Source organism: Miscanthus floridulus, chromosome 6, assembly GCF_019320115.1.
Source record: "Miscanthus floridulus cultivar M001 chromosome 6, ASM1932011v1, whole genome shotgun sequence".
Classification (NCBI taxonomy): Eukaryota; Viridiplantae; Streptophyta; class Magnoliopsida; order Poales; family Poaceae; genus Miscanthus; species Miscanthus floridulus.
In genome coordinates, this window is record NC_089585.1 from 145,315,346 (window position 1) to 145,333,024 (window position 17,679).

The 17,679-nt window shown below is 43.8% G+C and overlaps 1 protein-coding gene and 1 non-coding gene across 3 annotated transcripts; one reads left to right on the top strand and one right to left on the bottom strand.

Moving 5' to 3' along the window:
- The first annotated feature begins 2,698 nt into the window (after positions 1 to 2,698).
- LOC136460082 (LOB domain-containing protein 15-like) lies at positions 2,699 to 4,343 on the top strand. 2 transcript variants are annotated; one of them, XM_066459916.1, is made up of 4 exons: positions 2,699 to 2,809; positions 3,006 to 3,098; positions 3,387 to 3,684; positions 3,811 to 4,343. In XM_066459916.1, the coding sequence occupies exons 2-4, from the start codon at positions 3,085 to 3,087 to the stop codon at positions 4,240 to 4,242; spliced, it is 744 nt and encodes a 247-aa protein (XP_066316013.1). In that variant the 5' UTR covers positions 2,699 to 2,809; positions 3,006 to 3,084; the 3' UTR covers positions 4,243 to 4,343. The 2 variants fall into 2 exon arrangements, with proteins under 2 accessions (XP_066316013.1, XP_066316014.1); XM_066459917.1 differs by having other exon boundaries at positions 3,814 to 4,343.
- Positions 4,344 to 14,109: 9,766 nt separating this feature from the next.
- Positions 14,110 to 14,190, bottom strand: TRNAL-AAG (transfer RNA leucine (anticodon AAG)). Its single transcript has one exon. It is a non-coding gene; the product is annotated as a tRNA-Leu (tRNA).
- Positions 14,191 to 17,679: the final 3,489 nt, after the last annotated feature.

Below are 17,679 nucleotides of genomic sequence, written 5' to 3' on the forward strand. Positions count from 1 at the left end.
GACATAGCCTGACATGCAGAGTGTAAAAACAGAGCAGTTGGACGACGCCCAAGGCTTCTTTGGCTCCACAACACTGCCACGGTCCACAGCGCATCGCTACAAGGCCCTCCTGGACTCTGGCGTATGTAGATCGTAGATTGGTTCCCCCAAACCGCCATGTACCCGACCTATCTCGTTATATAAGGGATAAGGTCGAACCTTGGGGGAGGATCATCAGAAGACAGAGCATTCCACTCCATTCCATTCCTTGGCCTCTACTCAGCAATGAGAGCAAGGCAACCCAGAGAGGGGCACCGAGAGGTCCTCTGACGCATCCCGTCGTCTTCCTCCTCTTCGATGAGGGGAAGACTCCACCAGCGGCGAAGCAACCTTAGGATTAGCACCGAGCTAACCCCCTATCAAATCTCTCTACAACCCTATTGTAACCCCCCGATTTTGGGTGCTTTTGAGTATAAAGATCATCAGCTTCTGGACGTAGGGCACCGATTGGCCCGAACCAGGATAAACCGTTGCGTCCTCTCTGTGTTTCTTGTGTTCTTGAATCCACCCGAGCCACCGGAGACACGTACTCTAACACCGACTCGGACAACAATGCTTGCCGCGGTTCCGACCCCGCGACACATAGCCAAAGGTGTTTGCCAAACGATCCAACTTTTCTTCAATCATGTTGATTGTAACCATCATAGACTTATTATAGTAAACCTTTAGACCGGTTGATTCTAAAAAAGAAAGCACAACTAGTGTCAAGAAGAACAGTTGTCTAGCATCCCTTTCCATGATGATTAGTGTGTCATCAGCTTATTGGGTGATAGGGAAGTCTGAGGTGGAGTTCAAAGGAATTGGAAACTTGAGGAGGCCATTTTCTATTACTTTGTTCAGCAAGGATTGGACGAAGTCTACAACAAGAACAAAGAGTAAGGGTGAAAGAGGGCCTCCTTGCATCACTCCCCTTTTACAATGAACTATTTTGCCAAGAACACCATTTAAAAGAACTTTTGAAGTTCCAGAAGATAGTATGCTTTTAATTCAGGGAAGCCAAACATTGCCGAAACCCCTAGCCTCCATGAGCTCGAGAATTGCTTGATGCTCAATTTTTTCAAATGTATTTTCAAAGTCTAGCTTTAGGATTACTATCTCCTTTTTTGAGTGATGGCAAGCTGTAAGTGCAATCAAGCTCTAAGTGGGTTTTGGTGATGTTGACCGTATAATTAAAGGTCTAATGGCTTTTGTAAGTATTCAACAATGTATGATGTATTATGGGTGCAAAGAAACACTAAAGGAGACCCCCAACTCGAAAGGTGGATTGAAAAGGCTAAAAGAGATAGTTTACTTTGTTTTCTATTTTGAATTTGAGTATAGGACAAGCGGTAGTATCAAGGGGGATACTAATAGTGTGCAAGGAAGAATCAAGTGCTCATATCCATCTACACCTTATATTCAACCAGCCACAAAATACCAAGAGCTTCTCATTCCCATTCTGTTCTGGGGTGCGTGGGTCCTCCGCGCTCTGTCTGTTGGGCCGGCCGTGGGAGTTGAGGGTTTATACTCCCCCTCTCTCCCCTACGGTCATCTTCCTTATTCATTCACTCCAACCGACTAGCAGCTCTCCCTCTCTCCTCCATTGATGCTCCAACAATCCTAGGGGTAAAATCTTAGTGATGCATCACCTCCTTAGCAATTGGTGATGGAAGATCCACGTCTTTTTGGGATGACACTTGGATTAGCGGGCAGTCTCTCTGCAGCACCTTCCCTATCCTCCACAGCCACAGCTCTAACAAGACAGTATCGGTCCGAGAAGTGGTGCAGCGAGGCTTCTGTGCCTTCCTTGTTCCAAGATTGTCTAATGCAACTGATGTCGAATGTGGCCTGCTTGAAGGCATACTCTCCACTGTTTCCCTTACACCGAATGAGGATGTCTGTTTCAGTATGTTTAAGAAAGGAGATCGCTGCTTGGACAGCGCAAAGATCTACAAAGCATCCACACAATCTTTTGTTCCCAAGCCGAGCTTCAAGTTTGTCTGGCGAAGCCACGTCCCACCGAAAGTGAAGCTCTTCGGTTGGCTACTACTTCAAAATCGGCTCCAGTACTGCGTAAACCTCTACAGGAAAGGCGTCCTTGAAGATGACACATGTGTTGTCTTCCATGGGAGTCTGGAGACTGAGGGTCATCTATTTAGTATTGTCCGTTTGCTGCAGCTTTTTGGGCAAAACTGGGGTCGACTCCATCCGGGACACATTGCAACTCTAGGCAATCGGTAGACCAGAGAACCTTCCTCGGCAGCTCTTCCCTACCTTCATTCTCATGTGATGCTGGCATCTATGGAAACACCGTCATGGTGTTGTTTTTCACAATGAGCAACCAGACCTGAGCCGAGTCCTGAGCTCCTGCAAAGAAGACAGTCGTCCATGGAGCCACTGTTTCCCCCGTCGTCGGATACATGTTACTAAAGTTTAGTGCTCTCTTTTCACAATGAATTAGCCCGCTCCCTATCTGTAATAACTTTGATATATTCAGGTCAATCACCGGCTTGCCGGAATCAATGCAAAATCACCCCCCACCCCCCGGTACTTGACTAAAAACATACTTGTCACACGTGTACATATAGGACACGGCGAAGATTGACACCGCATGTTTTTCTTTTCTTCCAAAACATCATCATCGATATCAGTTCAGATTCAACGAAATTTAGACGAAGTCGAAGAGAGTAAGGGACTGCACCACAGGGTTCTAGCTCTGGTTCCGCTGCCAATGGATTTTCCTAAGGGACAATCTCCTTGACATGATCAGAAACAGCAGGAGGGATCAAAGGTAGGGGATGGAGGGTGCCAGGCCAACTAATAAAAACAACAAATCTTTTGCCCGTCGCCATACATATTTGCTTACTACTACCAATTTGTCGGTCTTCAGGCCCATCCCCCTCATTAATGCCTTGCCTTTTAAGCACTCTTTCCTTCCAAACTTTATACACTTCTATATGCCTCATATCTCTCTGTCTGTCCATCAGCTAACGATCCCTCTCCCCTGTCTTCTCCGTCTCCGTCTCCTCTGCCTCTCCCAAGCACTGGAGAGGAGAGCATGCCTGGATGTCCACGGAGAGGTAAGATTTCTTCCTTGAATTCTGTCACAGTTCAACAACAAAACTTTCTCCGAGAAGGAATCTAATCGCTGTTCTTTGTTCGTTTCCTTTTGCTTGAAAATTAGTTAATCAAGAGACAGAAAATGGATACCACAGTCCACAAACTCTTATTCTAGTGTTTTAAGTTTTAACCTCGTCCCATTGCGCTTGCCATCAAAATTCTCAAGATTATTCCCCCTCTTTGATCCCACAATCCCACATGCAACAACCCCTAAGTGACAGCTCTGCCTGTTGGACTTCCATCTGCAGGGAGAGACTCGATGAGATCGGGAAGAAGATCAAGCGAGAGCCGGATACAGCCGCCGCCCTCGCCGTCGCTGCCGCCTCTGCCTCCGCCTCCACCGTGCCGGCGGATGACCACATCCCACGCCGCCTCGGCCTCGGCGGTGCCCTCAACACCTTGACACCGTGCGCCGCGTGCAAACTCCTCCGCCGCCGCTGCGCGCAGGAGTGCCCCTTCGCCCCCTACTTCTCGCCGCACGAACCCCACAAGTTCGCCGCCATCCACAAGGTCTTCGGCGCCAGCAACGTCTCCAAGATGCTCTTGGTAAAGCTTCAACATGAAGAAAAATCCATCCTTTTCTAGTCTAGTTAAAAAAAATCATCCTTTTCTAGTCTAGTTAAAAAGATTTAACCGTAGATGGATTCTGCGTAAACGCGTCGATTGTCACAGGAGGTGGCGGAGGGGGAGAGGGCGGACGCAGCAAGCAGCCTGGTGTACGAGGCGAACCTCCGGCTGCGGGATCCGGTGTACGGCTGCATGGGCGCCATCTCCATGCTGCAGCAACAGGTGAACGCGCTGGAAGCCGAGCTGGAGGCGGTGAGGGGCGAGATCATCAAGCACAGGTACCGGCAGGCCGCCGGCAACCGTCTCATTGACGACGAAGCGCATGCCACGGCCAGCTTCGTGGCTCCTACGTCGGCTCCGGTGCACGTTAACGACGTGGTATCGGTGGTGGAGGCAGGCCAAGAAGTCGCAGCCACCGGCGGCGCGTCGGGGATGTGGACGCCGTCCGCGGTGTACGTTGCGGAAGCCGAGCAGCCGGCAAGTACTAATCACTATAGCTCCCTTAACCCAAGTGAGCATCCTGCATACTTTGGTTGACATGCATGGATTTATTTAACATTTTGGTGGGATCACAACTAGTAGAAAGTTTGGGCGAATAAACCATGTGCAAGTTTAATTATATATACAAGTTTTCTAGAAATAGGTTTATCGATGTGGATATATATATTGGGTGACTAAAAAGTTCATCCAATCCAGTATTATGGAATGTATGTACCATTTATTTTCTTGTAATTGTCCATTGCGATATTGTTGGTTGATTAAATTAGTTCGACGAAGTAAGCGCGTCATGATCCTATATATATAAATAGTACAACCATCATCAGTAGGGATTTGGCACTCAAAAGTTTTATGCAAATCCCATAGCAGCTAACACCAAACTTGTGTAGCTCAAACACACTGTTTCAGTGGATTAGTTCACGCATAGGCAAATGATATTCCTTAATTTGCTTGCAGTGAACAATAGATTTTTATGAATTTATTTATCCTTGCCCGAATGAATTTCTATATCGAGGTTGATATTCCCTCTGTTCTAAAAAGAATAAAAATCTTGCTTCCAAGGAGTTAAACAATTTCAAATTTTGACCAAACATATACAAAAAAAAAATATACTAATATTTTTATGTGTAATAATATATCACTAGATTAGTTATAAAATCTATGTTATAATAAATTTATTTGAAGATACAAATGTTGATACTATCTTGTATAAATCTAGTTAAATTTAATTTGATATTGTTTAACTCATTGGGAAATAAGAATTCTATTCTTTTTGGGATAGAAGTATATGATAAATGGATCCTTTCAGCACTTAGTTTTCAGGTACTATCTATAAAGACTGTTCTTCCATGGACCCTTTATTTCAGGCAGTAGTTTTTTTAACAATTGATCCGTATCTATCTGTTGAATGATTAATGATGTCATTGTCCAACTTTCTGTTTTTGGCATTTCATCAGTGAGTTAATTTTTCAGTTTTTCTTTCAAATGGAAGTCTAGAACTGTATGCGGATAAGAGTCTACAGAACTTATGATTATTGAAGCAAAACAACGAAGCTATTATATACTATTATATAGCACAGTATTTGTTTTCATTCCACATCAAAATTTATAATAATGGTGGACACCTATAGCACACTTGCCAAAATGCCATCCATATGCTATAGTTCGGCATTGCTACATTTTCAGTAGGGGTGATATATATAAATAATATGTGATTGACACATTTAATTTTAATTTCTCGACGAGCGTTTTGACCATGAAAAGTTTGTTATCCTGTATCGCTAAATTGGTCACTGAATTTCCCATCTATGTTTTTGTCTGCTATGACTGATCATTTTCTTTAGCTATATATATGTTAATAAACTTACCTAGTAGCTATATATATATATTTGACGTGCCTATTCTTTGTATTGTTTTCTATAACATAGCCTGTTCTGATGAAGTAGTCTTAAGAGGCTCAGAAAAAGGATCAGATTCATATGTAGGATCACGTGGTTTTCTTTCTACATACTCGTACTAGTTATGTATGCCATATTATTACCCCACAACAAAGTAGTAGGCACACCATGTTTATTTCTTAATTAAGCTTTGCTTTTACGTTATATTATATTTATAGCTTTGTATGCCATGACATACACCACAACTTTCTTCAATGAGTTACGGTTTTAAAATATTTATATTTTGATGCTAGCTAGTTCCTGTGAGTTGCAATAGTGAAAAAAATCACAAGATAATATGTACACTGCTTGCTTGTCAATCACAAGATTCAGAACGTTTGCATGAGTTACAGGGCGACAACACTTCTGTTACTTTAAGGGGGTTATATATATGCTGCTCTGATTTTCACATGGTTGGTCTAAATTATTATAAAGCGTCAAACAAAAAGTTTAAATGTATACTTTGATGTGTGCACACCTCAAAATAGGTTATTTTTATTGGAGGGCAGGGCAGTATATATCATTGTTTTCAGGCAACGAAAATATGAAATCCTTTACCTAGTACTGTTCACGTGATCTTGTATACCATTAGAAAGAATGCTCATTGGCCACTGGAGTAGTAGCAGTTTTCGGTATCTGCATACATATGTATGTCTGCATATCTACTGATCGAGCTGTGAGGTGGCTCTTTCATGCATGGATTGGACGTCAGATGTCAATGACTAGGCATGACGGCTATATATGCTAGCTAATTGCATTCCTAAAGGCTGTATAGGACGACGAGGACGATCGAGGAGCCTTTCCTTTGCGTGCAGAGTTCGATTGCCAAGAGCTAGCTCGTGCTAGCTGAGTTCGAAGTTGGTAAAGTCAGGTACAGACACTCCACCTTGAATTGAAAAATGCAGCATTACCAGCACACGGGCTTGTACTACATGGCTCCAGGACCCGTCCATGTGTGCTCGAGAGACTTCGCTGTTTCCGAGACAGCTCAGACAGCACCGAATTTTTTACTTTTTAGCGCTTTTTTTATTTTAAAAGTTTGTCAAAAATAGACCTCTGGAGGAAATATTTCAGAATCTGAACCCTTAGCTCGGTTGCATCGATGCTGGCGCCGAGTTAACACGTCTCGACGCCAGCGTCCCTAGCGCCGAGGTCTTAGGCTCGACGCAGACTTGATGCTGACTTGGCAGGCACCTCAGCGCCATAGATGCTGGCGCCGAGCATGCAGTTCTAGGCCTCGAGCGTCGTGCACTCGTGCTGCCATTCACCACCGTCCAGCGTGGAGTGCAGATGCTGGTAGCCTGAAAAGGGTCACGTCGCCTAGCTACTAGCAATGTGTGCACGATCAGGCATGGAGACTTACCTGCGCTGCACGGCACCTGGAAATCACATCAACTTTTTACTGTGTTAGGCCAAGCTCCGTCACTAGCTTTTTACTGGATGGATGGCAGAGGAGAAAAGAAAAACACTTGCGTCGACTCATTGGAAAAACACTGCGGCCACACACTTCTCCCTATGACGTGCTTGAACAAGTTATCTTCCAGCAACTTATGAAATGTAGCACTTATTTTCTTCGCTCAAAGTCACGTGCTTGAACAAGTTATCTTCCACAACTTATGAAAAAAAAATCAAATGGTAGTACACTCTTATTTTATTCACAAGCACCCTGAAATGATTCTTCGAACTTCTCTTTATATACCACGTCCATCCAGCAAAAAGTGTCATTGTAAACTTTAACTAAATTTATACAGAAAAACACAAATTTGGATAATACCAAATAAATATCAGTAGTTTCATCGCTGGATATATTTTCATAGAAAATCTTATTTGTTGTTACAAATATTGACAATCTTCTCTTTACACTTGGTTAAACATCAAACTTTGACTTAGGAAAAAACTTAAACGTTACTATTTGCGGAACATAGGCAATACATGGTAAATCTTGTGGTTATACTATTACTATACCATGCCATTTCTAGATTCAAAATAGGTTTTCAGTTCATAATCCTTTATAGTCTTTTTATTTACTATCCGCATGTCAATAAATGACACAATAGTTAAGGTGCAAAGTCACATTCCAGCTAAACTAGCTATATTCATTCCTTTTATTTAATGCCTGCTCCATGTGTTTGTTTTAGTTAACTTTACCTTTGTCCTAAATCATGGTACAACAATTGTGACCAAGTATTTTTAGAAAACAAAACATACTCCCCTCATCCTAAAATAAATTAACTTCTAGAGTTATCCAAAATTTAACCATATTATGTTTGACTGGTTTTGTAGAAAAGAAGACCATTTTTATGACACAAAAATGATATCATTAGATACATGATGAAATATGTTTTCATAATTTACTTATTTGGTATCATAGATGTTGGTACTTTTTTTATAAAGTTTGGCAAAATTCAATTAGTTTGACTTAGGACAACTCTAAAAGTTAATTTATTTTGGGACAGAAAGAATTCACAAGTTTAAAGGACCCTTTGGAACAAAGAATTTACAAAACATAAGGATAGGAAAACATAAGAACGAAATGTCGTAACACTTTAAATCCTACAAGATTTCAGAAGAAAGGAAAGTTTAGGAAGATGCCCTTTGAAAAAATGTAGAAAAAACATAGGAAACAAAACGATGAGATTAGAGCTCATGTTTAGTTTCCTCCAAAATTCTTTAAAGGAATTATAGGAATTCAAAGGAATTGTTAGGAAGCATTCTTGTTCCAAAGGGAATTATAGGAATTTTTCCTACATTTTTCCAATGTAGGAAAATAAATGCTACCTTTCATGTGTGCCATACCTAGTCACAAATAAGAAAACCGGCCATACTTCGGTTCAATTTCTCACTCGCTAGTTGATTGTGAAATCCAGAGACCACCAATTTCTCACCGATCCATTGCGAAGCCGTGGAATGGCATCATGAATAGTATACAAGAAAGATTTCACACACAGTGGTCCTCAGCCTCGGGGGTTAGCACATCTGTGGTCACATCAAAAGCATAGGAGAGGGTGAGGGAGAAGTGTGTGGCCGCAGTGTTTTTCCAATGAGTCGACGCAAGTGCTTTTCTTTTCTCCTCTGCCATCCATCCAGTAAAAAGCCAGTGACGGCTCTTGGCCTAACACAGTAAAAAGCTGATGTGATTTCCACGTGTCGTGCAGCGCGGGCAAGTCTCCATGCCTGACCGTGCACACATTGCCAGTGGCTAGGCGGCGTGACCCTTTTCAGGCTACCAGCATCTGCACTCCACGTTGCACGGTGGTGAATGGCAGCACGAGTGCACGGCGCTCGAGGCCTGGAACTGCATGCTCGGCGCCAGCGTCAACGGCGTCGAGCTCGGCGCCAGCATCTATGGCGCCGAGCTCGGCGCCAGGGTGACTGGCGCCGAGCTGCCTGCCAAGTCTGCATAAAGTCTACGTTGAGCCCAAGACCTCGGCGTCAGAGACGCTGACGCCGAGACGTGTTAGCTCGGCGCTAGCATCGATAGCGCCGAGCTAAGGGTCCAGATTCTGAAATCTTTTCTCTAGGGGTCTATTTGTGAGAAACTTAAAAAAAAACTAAAAAGTAAAAAAATCGCGAGACAGGAGAGAAGCTTCAGCCCAGGACCGCCTTGCTCTCTCGTTTGTTTATTCTATCTACTAGAGAGATGGGGAGGGTGGGGTGATCTGGGATGTATATGCAGCGGGATCTGGTCCACCGTTGCTTGTTGCTTCAGACGGCGGGCATCTAACGATCGATCCCCGCTTGTCTGCACTCAACCCAATGCCGATGCTTCCAAGTCTATACTAGACACTAGCCTCGAAACCCAGCACGGAAGAAGATGCACACTCGTACAGTGTCACTGGTGCTCAGCGCACGCATGGCAGCTATGCGTGCAGTAGGCGTACACACACGTAACAGCGGGCGAGCAGCCATGGATACGGTTCTCGCTCGATCGCCGGGATGGACAACCAAGCAAGGACGTACGATCTGTCGCAGCAGGCCATGGCTTGCTCGTTGAGTTCCTGGCATCCCAATCCACAGGCTTTGACTGGTCGGTGCGGCAAACAGGACTGAATAAGTACAGTGCGGATCGATTTGAACTGGCCGGCTTGTTAGTTAAATCGTTTCTGCCGAAGATAATCTAGCGGTTTCATTGACCATGGAGGCGCCGACTTCACGAATCTTGAGATGCCGCACATGGTGGTGGCAGCTCCACGCGACCTCGGTGCCGGCCACAGTTTGACATGTTGCCATTTTTTTAATAAAGTTCACATATATTAAGACATTAGAACCAGAGCATATCGATTTGAGAAATAAAATCCCAATTACATGGTAGAAACCACCAAGCAGCACAGAAGAAAACTATGCCTACATCAAGAGACTGCATCCTAAGAGCAGAAACTAAGCAGGTAAATTTGAATAAGTTCTCCAAATTCGAGTCTTCCAAAGGTGTCAGAATGTCTTTCAAATGCCCCATTGAGAACATGGTGAACACTATCACTGCGCAATGGCGACAAAGACCACCGAGGGCCTTGAAGGGAAACAGAGTACCTCAGAACCGTAGATCAGGGGGTAAACATGTTTCTTAGATGAAGAAATTGGTTCCTCTACTTCGTCCTTGCGCAGTTGCGCCGCAGCCGCGTGGACGTCGGTGTCGTGGGAGCTCGGCGCGGTGGAGTCCAATGTAGTGGTGGCGATGCAGAGGCGACGGTGACGAGAGGTGCCGCGGTCCGGTGGTGACGGCAAAGTCAGTGGGTCTTTCCGTCGCTGGCAGCACTCTCTTTAGATCGGGTTAGGTTTAGCTATTGGTGGTTCACGGCGGCTCAGGTCAACCTCGTAGTTAGAGCCCTGGTCCCTACCTCTCTTTATAGTGTTGTGCGACGGGGGCCCACCAACCATGAAATGGTTGGACGCCCCCGATCAGGGCATTGATCCAAGGGCCCAATTGGCCCCAATTGGTGGAGATCAAACTAACATTCTCCCCCTTGATCTCACATTACATCTTTCAATTTCATATCATTTACTTTTGTTCATTCCATTACAGATTAGCGCATAGAGCATGTTTCATCATCATGGTCAATTGCCGATAGATTTAACAACTACAATACACCACTCTGTTCTGAAATAGATACTTAACTTTGGGTCTTCTTTTGTTCAGGAATTATAGGCTTTCCCTTAAACCCATGCCGGCTATATGTTCTCTGAACACGTTGGGTGGTAAGCCTTTTGTAAGCGGATCCGCGAGCATCTTTTCGGTACTTATATGCTCAAGACTTATGACATGATCCTGAACTTTATCTTTCACAACATAATACTTTATATCAATGTGTTTGGCAGCACCACTTGACTTATTATTGTGAGCATACTGTACTGCCAGATTATTATCGCAGTATAACTTAAGTGGTCTATAGATGTCGTCAACCACCTTCAAATGGGGTATGAACTTCTTTAGCCAGTTCACCTACCCTGTTGCCTCATAACACGCTACAAACTCGGCATACATTATAGACGATGTAGTGACGGTTTGCTTTGAGCTTTTTCATGAAATAGCTCCCCCTGCGAGAGTGAATACATATTCAGACGTGAATTTTTCTATCATCTCCCACATAATCAGAATCTAAATATCCCACTATATGGAGTGAATCTGATTTTCTATATGTCATCATGAGGCCTTTCGTTCCTTGCAAATAACGCAAGACTTTCTTTACTAATTTTTAGTGTTCTGTTTCAGAATTGCTCTGGAATCTGCTAAGTAACCCGGTAACAAATGTCAAATCAGGACGCATACATATTTGAGCATATTGTAAGCTTTCGACAGCTGAAGCATATGGAACCGTTTTCATTTGATCGATCTCATACTAATTCTTGGGGCATTGAAAATCCCCATATCTATCGTCCTTGACTATAGGAGCAGGTGAGCGACTACATTTGTGCATACTAAATTTCTTTAAGATCTTATCTATGTATGCCTTTTGTGACAGTCCTAATACCCTTTTACTTCTATCTCGGTGAATCTCGATCCCTAGAACGAATGAAGCTTCACCAAGATCTTTCATATCAAATTTTGAGAACAAAAACTTCTTTGTCTCCAGTAGTAGACTGACATCACTACTAGCAAGTAAGATGTCATCCACATACAGGACAAGGAAGATAAACTTCCCATTCTTAAACTTTGCATAGACACAATTGTCCTCTACATTTTCTTTAAACCCAAAATTTCTTATTGTCTGATCAAACTTCAAGTACCACTGTCTTGAAGCTTGTTTTAATCTATAAATGAATTTCTTTAGGCGGCATCCCATTAGTCCTTTTCCTTCCATGACAAAACATTTCGGTTGTGCCATGTAAATATTTTCCTCTAAGTCCCCGTTGATAAATGTCGTTTTTACATCCATCTGATGTAATTCTAAATCGTAATGTGCCACTAATGCCATTATGATTCTGAAGGAATCCTTACATGTGACTGGAGAAAATGTCTCATTGTAATCAATCTCTTCTCTTTGCATAAAGCCTTTTGCCACAAGTCGCGCTTTATATCTCTCTATATTCCCTTGAGAGTCAAGTTTTGTTTTGTAGACTCATTTACAGCCTACTGTTTTGGCTACTTTAGGAATTATTTCCAAGTTCTAAACTTTATTGGCATTCATAGATTTCATTTCATCTTCCATGGCCTCAAGCCACTTTGATGAATGATCACTTCTCATGGCTTCTTCAAATGAGGTGGGATCGTCCTCCATTTGAAATTCCTCAGTGTTGTATACTTCATAGTCAGCAGGAATAGCTGATTTTCTAACTCTTTGAGACCTTCTAGAGGCCTCCACATTTGGCATATCTTCTGTTTGAGGCTGTTGTTGCTCCCTCTCATGTGTGGCAATAGGTTCTATAGGATCCTGAAGAAAAGGTTCCTCATCGTCATTCATTGTTGCCACAGGCAGAATAACAACAGGTGCTGGCACCACAGTATCTTGCACTGTCGATGCAACGACAGCAGGTAGTGAGAAAAATAGCTCATGAATCATCGGAGTGGGCGCATACACCCGCTTCTCTTCAAGGTCAATTTCTCGAGCTACCATGCTCCCCCCTCATCATTTCATCCTCTAGGAAGACAGCGTGTCTTATTTCCATAAACTTTGTATGTCTGTCTTGACAGTAGAAACAAAAACCTTTTGACTTTTCTGGGTAGCCAATGAAATGGCAACTTATTGTTTTGGGATCTAGCTTCCCAATGTTTGGGTTAAATACTTTAGCCTCAGCATAACTCCTCCACACACGTAAGTGGTTTAGTGAGGGTACTCTTCCTGTCCACAACTCATACGGTGTTTTGGGCATCGACTTACTTGGTACTCTATTGAGAATATGAATGGCGGTTTTTAACGCCTCCATCCACAGGCTCAACAGTAAGGTGGAGTAACTTATCATACTGCGCACCATATCCATCAGGGTATAATTGCGTCTTTCAGCTACTCTATTCTGCTGAGGTTCGTCAGGTGTAAAATACTTGGCTACTATGTCATTCTCCTGTAAGAACCTTGCAAAAGGTCCAGGAACTTGGCTATATGGGGTATGCCGACCGTAGTACTCCCCCCACGGTCAGACCTGACTATCTTAATCTTTAAATTATGTTGGTTTTCAACTTCCGCCTTAAATATCTTAAATTTATCCAATGCTTCTGTTCTTTCTTTGATTGGATAAATATAGCCATAACGGGAGTAATCATCTGTGAATGTTATGAACGAATCATAACCATCCACACTCTTTACAGGAAACAGACCACAGATGTCTGTGTGAATAATCTGTAAAATTCCTACGCTTCGTTTGGAATCTTTCTTAATTTTCTTTACATACTTTCCTTTTTTGCATTCTCTGCATGGTTCTAAATCTAAGAACTCTAATGGAGGAAGAATATCATTCTTAACTAGTCTTTCTATTCTCCTCCTCGAAATATGGCCTAAACGACAGTGCCATAATTTCGACGACGCAAAAATGAGAAAATGTTAAAAAGCACGAGTTATAGGCAATCGCGTGTCACGTGTCAAACGATCCAAAAATGAGAAAAAGGTTAAATCGCTTGCCCGCTCTCGCCTAGCCTTGCCGAGCAAGACCAACGGTTTAGTCCTAACGTGTTGTAAGTATCCCATTCTTATCCCCTGATGCACGATTGCCTATGCCTGCACGAGTTATAGGCAATCACGTGTCACGTGTCAAGCGATCCAAAAATGAGAAAAAAATAAGAAAAAGGTTAAATCGCTTGCCCACTCTCGCCTAGCCTTGCCGAGCAAGGTCAATGGTTTAGTCCTAACGTGTTGTAAGTATCCCATTCGTATCCCCTGATACACGATTGCCTATGCCTGCACGAGTTATGGGCAATCGCGTGTCACGTGTCAAGCGATCCAAAAATGAGAAAAAGGTTAAAAAGCATGAGTTATAGGCAATCGCGTGTCAGGTGTCAAGCGATCCAAAAATGAGAAAAATGTTAAAAAGAAAAAAAAAAGCATGTTGAGAGTGGGATTTGAACCCACTCACTTTCGGACCAGAACCTTAATCTGGTGCCTTAGACCAATTCGGCCATCTCAACTTTTGATGTCAAGATTCTTGTAAGTTTATTTGATAGCTATATGTATGGTAATCATATTGCCATTTAAGGATTCTTCGGTATGATAACCTATTTACATGATTTTGTTCCCTACCACCAAAAAAAAACAAATGTACAAATATAGCTGGTGGACTTTTACCTATGAAAGGTACTGAATTGTACTCCTTACTATGCTTTTCCACAGCACACCGATGTGTGCTCTTATATCCTACCCTAGGTTAGGGTTCATAACCTATACTTTTGTTAAGAGCTATTTTTAACTTAACTATTATCAAAGTACTCACCACAACCTTTGTTAATAAGTTTTAAACTTAAATTGAGAAGTCATGGATTTAACCTCACTTTTGTTTTAGGCTCTTTAATATTTATCTTAGACTTCACCAAAAATTTTCAAATCACCCCTTGATTAGTACTAGCAAATATGCCCGTGCATTACAATGGGACGTATATTTTGTGACGAGGTCACCTGAAATTTTACCTCAGAGATTTATTTCACTATCACGTCATGCATTTGAACTCACGTCGGAATCAAACTCCATATTATGCCTGGACACGTGTTGTTCGCTCTAACCCTATGAGAACCGAACAGAATGGCAAACCATGAAAATGCTCGATATTCTAATTTGTTTGGAATCGGAGTCCATCCCATATTTGAACACGCTATTCTTATTTGTACGGCACAAGAGAGATTAGGTCCGGCCATCCTCAGCAAACATTTGTGAACGACGGACAAAAAAAATTCTCTCTCTACTATTAGAGACATTCGTATATTGCTGGTTAGAATGGTAGCACATCAACCTGACCAAGGCTTGAAGCTAACCATAAATATTGCACGCTGCTGTATTCCACCTCCACCTCTCTCCCATCCACACACACCTTTTCCGATCTCACTCTGAACAGGCGTAGGAACCCAAGCTAGAAGCTCCCCTCTTTCTTTTTTGCTTCGTTCCTCATGGAAATAATTAAAGTCCTGCCGTCGATAGGAGATTAACTCGAGATTGTTTATTTGTCTGTGGGTGCGCTCGCAGGTTTTACAAAGAAAGAAAATCGTCGGCTCAAAAAGAAAAAAGGAAAAAAAAACTCGTGCATGCCTTTCCTGCTTTCCATCTCATGCTGGCTGCTGCCCAGTGACTCGGAACTTTAGATAGGAAAACGTGAGAGAGAGGAGCGTGAGATTGGAGACGGTTAGACGGCCAGACCAAACAAATGGAACCAATAAAATAGAAGGAAATTTTGCTTCTTTATTATTAGGGATAGGTTCATTACATGTTACCCTTTGGTTCCCATGGTAGACTAACAAAAAAAAATGTAAATTGCTTTGCTTGAGGGAAAGATGCATATCGTGCCGATGGGCTCTCTTTCACCCTACAGGTATTATTGGGCCTTCTCCAGCCCGAAGAAGGATTATAGGCCGAATGTGCTTAATCGAAAAAAAAAACCGAAGAATGTGTTTGCCGGACGCGCGCAGCTCATCTATTCTCTCACACTTCACACAATTGGACGAAGCTGGTCCGATTCAGGGGCAGCCATTTTGTTCGACGGAAAGGAACGGGAAAAAAAAAATCTTGTGTCACATCGTCCTACGGATCATCCCATAACTACACGGTGTAACTGATGCTCTTGGGAACTTGACGAACTTTTCAGAAAGTAGAGGAGCAGTGCAAAGCTCTGCTCTGAGCCACTGACCATAGGCTAGCCATTGGAGATCGACGTGTTTGATTCCTGAATCGAAACTGGATCTCGGTGATATGCTGGATGCCGCGGATAAGGTTTGATTTCCCTTTTGCTGCCACAAGTGAATCCATTTCCTCCAAATATGGATCTCTATCACTATCAGTATAATAAATACCTAGTACTACCAAGTCTTCTCGACTTCTATCCTTCTTTCTCCATTTGTTACAGAACACAGTGCTTATAATTATTACCTGCCATGTAAGATAGATGCTCCATTTTTTTTGACACAGTGGAACTCCTATATATAAAATCGGAACTGAACACTTTATCTATCTATCTGTTTCTTCAGTCGATTGGGATAAGATTGCTAACCGCTTCTGCTTGCTAGCCACCGCATTGGCCGTATACAGGTGCAATTCGGCTGCGGCTGGATTGAATGAACCCCTGCTAGGTAGCGTCTGCAGGTTGAAGACATGGACAAATTTAAGCGGCACACACTCGAAGCTCCCCTAGCTAGCTAGCTATCCTGATCCCTGAAGTCACGTACATTGGCACAAACTAACGAAAGCTCAAGATCAGCAGTGCTGGCGCTGACGATCTGCATGCGTTACAAGCGGTGTCTCTCTCCCCTGATCTCTCTCACAGACACAGGAGTGGACGACTTGATGACGTAGGCTGTCTACGCAATACTTTAGTAGTACTGAAAAGAACATGGAATAAAGATCCGGCATGCATTTGCGTCTTCTGAAAGACATCATCAGCTCTTCTGCATCGTCCACTTACTACTCGTAGCTCTCTGCTGCTAATACGCGAGATGGTGGCGGAGCCCACTGATCCTCCCTCTTGCTGTCTTGCAAAGGCGCAGTGCAACCGTGCAGCTAGCAACTTTCTAGTGTCTACCTAGGGCGCAAGAAAGAGACGGTCAAAAGGCACCGCCGATCCCTGCCGATATACCAAAAATCTCGTGGAGGCAGCACTGCGCTTGCACTTGCACTTGCAGAAGAGTTGCGTCCGCCAAAAAGGCCCCTCTCTGACGATCTAAGGTGCCTTTTCTAGCTTCTCTCCCAAGTCCCACCACCCCAGCTGGGTAGCACAACGCACGGATAGACGTACCAGCACAGAGCACGCATCACACCTGCATCAGCGTGATTCACACATATCGACAGACCTTCACCAAGCAGGGACATGCATGTCCCGTTATAGTCATTACTCAGCAGCAGTTGTGGGGTTCCAAATATATCATTTGTGTTGCATGTTCACGGCTGCAACAAGCTAAGCGAAGAATGCGCGTGTAGGTGTAGCTCCAGAATTGTGGCAATCAAGGCCGTGTGTTGAGGCGATCCCATCGACCTGTTTGTTGGATGGCTGATCAGTCCGTCTATCGATTCCGCTCAGAACGGGGCCAACCGCTGTGTAGGGTAGCTAGCTGCTGGCTGCTGCCATATGCCAGGCGGAAGACGAGACCGAAGTGGCCGCGACACGCACACGTGAACACAGCCGGCGTTGTGCTGTGACCTTAATTCTTCTGGCTCGTGGTCGTGGATGCCGAGCACTAACCCCCACTTCGTCCTGTGGCTCCTGATTTCTCCTCAGCTCGCATCGTATAGCAGTATCATTTTTTCCTCCCTCCTGTCGCGCTCGCACGGTCGCCACCAACACATGGTGGTGGCCTCTGACGTCGCCAAGGCGTCACGGTGGCGTCACCGTCCGCGGCGCGCCCCCACGCACGACCGCTGTCGGGGCACGTCGGCATTCGAATTCATTGTTCCTCCGCTTCCGCCTCGGCTATCCCTTCAC